The sequence below is a fragment of the Rhododendron vialii genome, chromosome 8a, assembly GCF_030253575.1.
Source record: "Rhododendron vialii isolate Sample 1 chromosome 8a, ASM3025357v1".
NCBI classification, from domain to species: Eukaryota; Viridiplantae; Streptophyta; class Magnoliopsida; order Ericales; family Ericaceae; genus Rhododendron; species Rhododendron vialii.
The window spans coordinates 8,422,415-8,427,037 of NC_080564.1; the positions used below are offsets into that span (position 1 = coordinate 8,422,415).

At 38.5% G+C, this 4,623-nt stretch overlaps 1 protein-coding gene and 1 pseudogene across 1 annotated transcript; both read right to left on the reverse strand.

Moving 5' to 3' along the window:
- Nucleotides 1-1,578: 1,578 nt before the first annotated feature.
- LOC131335610 (uncharacterized) lies at nucleotides 1,579-2,119 on the reverse strand (annotated as a pseudogene).
- Nucleotides 2,120-3,467: 1,348 nt separating this feature from the next.
- LOC131335611 (uncharacterized) lies at nucleotides 3,468-4,003 on the reverse strand. Its single transcript, XM_058371057.1, has one exon. It carries the CDS (start codon nucleotides 3,873-3,875, stop codon nucleotides 3,648-3,650), a length of 228 nt encoding a protein of 75 aa, XP_058227040.1. The 5' UTR covers nucleotides 3,876-4,003; the 3' UTR covers nucleotides 3,468-3,647.
- Nucleotides 4,004-4,623: the final 620 nt, after the last annotated feature.

Consider the following 4,623-nt stretch of genomic DNA (forward strand, 5'->3'; position numbering starts at 1 on the left):
TTTCGCCATGTGGCCTGACAATAGGATTTGCTCCCCATTGAATTGCTCAACTGCTCCTTCCCACTGAGATGTGATATTTCCATTTGTGCAAGGACGTGTGTCGGCCAGAGGGGGAGCCCGGATCAAGTGTGGTGTGCACATGAGATTTTGGAAAAAATGAGTCCACGGTTGAGATCAAATGCCAAACACAATCCGACGGTCCAGGAGCCAACACGTGGTCTAAGGGAATTGAATTTCATTCAATTTGGGGTCCTCGGGATTCCAATCCAATTCCCAGCAAGAGTATTAAGGTAGTGTTCTACTTTTTCAAAAAGTATTTTTTTTTGGGTCTTATTATTGTCAGCCTACTGGGCTGACGATAAGCATACTAGAAGACAAAAAAAATACGTATTTTTGTGTACTTTTTATACCCTTTAATACACATTCACACACTCATTATTGTCAACCACTAGGCTGATTTTAGAATTTTCTTTTTTTTTTAAACGAAGGTAATTTCAATATACTCCCTCCGTCCCATTTTTATTGTTCATTTTTGTTTTTCGTGTCGTTCTTTTAACGCTTATATCTTTCAATATGAATCTCCAAAAATATGCAATATGGATATTGTTTGATAGTTCTTGATTAGATTTATAATATAAAGTTTTCAAAATTATGAAAAGCATTATAAATTGAGAGATATAAACGTTGAAAGAACGGCACGAAAAACGAAAATGGACAATAAAAATGGGACGGAGGGAATACTTAACAATACCAATTGCCCTTTAATTATTCTTCCACTTTATCTTTTCTATTTTTTGGCAAGAATTGACAGACCGCGTGTACGGCTGACTGGAATAATGTTCCAACGCAACGCGCATTGTTCTGCGATGTTCTCGACTGATATTTCTATATATCAACATTCGATTTGGGTCCGAACACAGTAAAAGTTATCGTTGCGCTATGGAGATAAATACGGTGAAGTTGGTGTCGCATTCAATGTTGCTCCCAACTTAAATTTGCGAGTGGTGGGGCAAAATTGGGTGTCAACACAAAAATCAGATTTGTTGTAGTGAAACTTTCTTGTGGTTTGATATAGCTAGTCTTGAAGATAGTACCTTTGTTTATAGCTGAATGTCCGAGGCAGTTTGCTCATATCTCAGACTAATTTCAAGGCTCTTAAATTAATGATGGAATAAATTCTCTGATGCCTAAGATATTACCTTTTTGTCATAAGCAAAGGAGATCAAAGAGTACACAAACATATATAGTTGCTTTTGCCCCCTTCCAAAAATAAAATAAAAAATAGTTGTCTCTGTATCTGTATAACTAAGATCAGAAACACTTTTGTGTGAATGATCGATCTAGTAGTAGTTTAGTTCCTTTTTCTTTTGCCCTCCACAAGTTTTTATCATATCACTATAAGGAGTCGGGTCTGAGCTAAAATTTAAGAGGGGCCACTTTTGGTTCCGGAATAGTATAATATATTACTGGAAAATCACATTACATGTATCACGTACGTATATATTTTCATGACGTCATTACAAAATCCGATTGCAAATACTTTAGTGGTATTGAAATGTTTACTAAACACATCATGCATGCACAAGGGTTGCTTCTTTATTATATTATTACACACATACATAAGAAAAATTGGAATATATTAAACAACTAACATAAAACAAGTAGTGCCGCTAGATCTCTCAAGAGAGCCAAAGCACTACACCCTGACTCACTCAAATCCATCACAATGAAGAAAACACACATCAAATGGGAAAGGCCCTTGCCACCTTAGGATAAACCACGTGGCTGGGGTTCGCCATGATACGCCGCCCCTTGCTGTGGCGGAACAACCACACCGCTGCCCCCACCGGCCACTCCACCACCGCGGTCACCACGAACGCCACGAACCCTACTGTGGGACCCAGCACCTTGCACCGCAGCGGTTAGCCGTGTGACATTGAAAGCATAGCGGAATTCGACTATAAGCCATGATATATAGGTAGCGATCGATAAACGTACCTCTAGGGAAGTGAATCCAAGAAAGATTGGAAGAGGATATATAGTTGAAGAGAGTGAATGAGGCGACGAATTTGAGCAGGTTAACCAGATTGAAGAAATCGGACATATTGGTAGTTTGTATTTATAGGCACTTTTGTATGGAAGGGGTTGGTACGTGTCGTGTTGTGAGGGCACGAGGGTGTAAAGGTATGTTAATGCAGTACTAGGGGGCGGCTGGGGAGGACACGTGTCTTGTTTGCCTTTTTGCTTTTGTGCTGATTTCATGGGTAATATCTCATGAGTCATGACTATTGGGCAGAATTTCTTTCTTTAAGGTGGAGGTGTACGTGTCTAATAGGATAATAGAAAATTCTAAATTCAGCATAATTTATTGACAACTATTGTTTGTTTGTGTCTACGACATTATCTATTCCAATTGGAATTGAAATTTTCCTTTGAATCTTGATAGTGGGGCGTTTTTGTAATATATTTGTAAGAATGTGAGTGCTTTCTTAAGAGAGTTGGAGAGCACATATCAGCCATTGGATCAAATGAATCACAACCCTTCTAACAACTTATATTTGTATGGGCCCACACTCTTGTGTTTTAGTATAATAGATAATAGAGATAGTAAGTGTGTGAATGTGTATTAAAGGGTGTAAAAAGTACACATGAATACGTATTTTTCTTGTTTTAGTGTACTTATTGTCAATAGCAAAACCGTATGATAACAAAAAGTAAAATATTATGAACCAAACTTATTATTTTTAATAATAACAAAAATAATCTAAAAAGTCTGTCTGTTTTGCATCGTAGGAAAATTCGGATACTCCATCCGTCCTACTTTAAATGTTTCCTACGGGAAAAAGTGCATATCGTTACTTTATTTTCTTACACCAAATTAAAGTGCTAAAGTATTCAGTGACCACTTTAATTTGGTGTAAGAAAATAAAAAAATAATATGTAAAAACATATTTGGTGTTTTGAAAATGCACAGATTCCAGTAAGAGATATCTATATCTATAATCTATAATACAAAATACAATGGTGTACGGTCCACCAAAAGATTAGTTGTTGCAATGGTTGAGATTGATTTGTTCCAAAAGTTGAGAGGCATTCTCGTTATTTGATTAAAGTGCCCATATTCCCACATTTATTACTACACTGCCATAAAAGAAAATGGAATTTCCCCGCAATCCATCTCACTTACCACCCCATCCCTACCGTGCGTTCTTTTTTCTTCTTTCTTTATAATTATCTTCTTCTTTCTTTATAATTATCGTGCGTTCAAAAATGAAAACTATTTTAGGCTAGGTTCCGTTCAAGAATTTTGGGGCTTAATTTGGGGCTCTTTTTTTTTTTTTTTTTTGGGAAAGGGTCTACCGGAAAAATTTCATTAATATCCGGGCCATCCAAAACACTCTTTGACGGTCGTGATTTACCTTCGTAAACAACTGTTCACGGAACACTCCGTTAAAAAGATTTTCTCATCTTTGAACACATCAGCCCGCATAAGGGTTGCTTCTTTATTATATACATATGTATAAGAAAACTTGGAATTAAACAACAAACATAAAACAAGTACGTGCTGCTAGATCTCTCAAGAGAGCAAAATTAAGCACTAAAGTACCCTCGCTCACTCACATCCATTAAAATTAAGAAAACACACATCAAATGGGAAAGGCCCTTGCCACCTTAGGGTAAACCACGTGGCTGGGGTTCGCCATGATACGCCGCCCCTTGCTGTGGCGGAACAACCACACCACCGCCCCCACCGGCCACTCTACCACCGCGGTCACCACGAACGCCACGAACCCTACCGTGGGACCCAACACCTTGCACCCGCACCGGTTAGACGTGTGACACTGAAAACATAGCGGAATCCGAGTATAGGCCATGATATACAGCTAGCGATCGATAAACGTACCCCTAGGAAAGTGAATGGAAGAAAGATTGGAAGAGGATATATAGTTGAAGAGAGTGAATGAGGCAACGAATTTGAGCAGGTTAACCAGATTGAAGAAATCGGACATTTTGGTAGTTTGTATTTATAGGCACTTTTGTATGGAAGCGGGTTAGTACGTGTCGCGTTGTGAGGGCACGAGGGTGTAGAGCTGTGTTAGTGCAGTACTAGGGGGCCGCTGGGGCGGACACGTGTCTTGTTTCCCATTTTGCTTTTGTGCTGGTTTCGTGGGTAATATCTCATGACTATTGGGCAGAATTCCATTCTTTGTGAGGTGGAGGTGTACGTGTCCAATAGAATAATACTCCACTTTATTTACTAGTGATCTCACCGAACGTTGTGCAGGGTCATTTCAGGCCTTACACGGATGATTCGAGTCGTTTAATAATTTAAAAAAAATTAAGTGGGCCATGCAAAAAATCGATTTAATATGTGTAGATGCTCGATCCAAGCTTCTTTGATTGAAAAATTGGAAAATCCAATCTTTTCATATTTTCTGATTTTTCAGACGTGTGAAGCTTGGATCAAGTAATCTACACATAGTAGATTGAACTGAATTTTTACAAGGCCTTCTTGTTTTTTTTTTAAAAAAAAAATTATTGAACAACTCGAATCATCCGAGAGGAATCCAAAGTAATTTGGAACGGTGTGCGGTGGCTATGCGGTGAACGGCCCGTGTGGTG

Bases quoted from the DNA above. Each gene is read 5' to 3' on its own strand.
- LOC131335611 (XM_058371057.1), bottom strand. From the start codon at position 3,875: ATGGCCTATACTCGGATTCCGCTATGTTTTCAGTGTCACACGTCTAAC.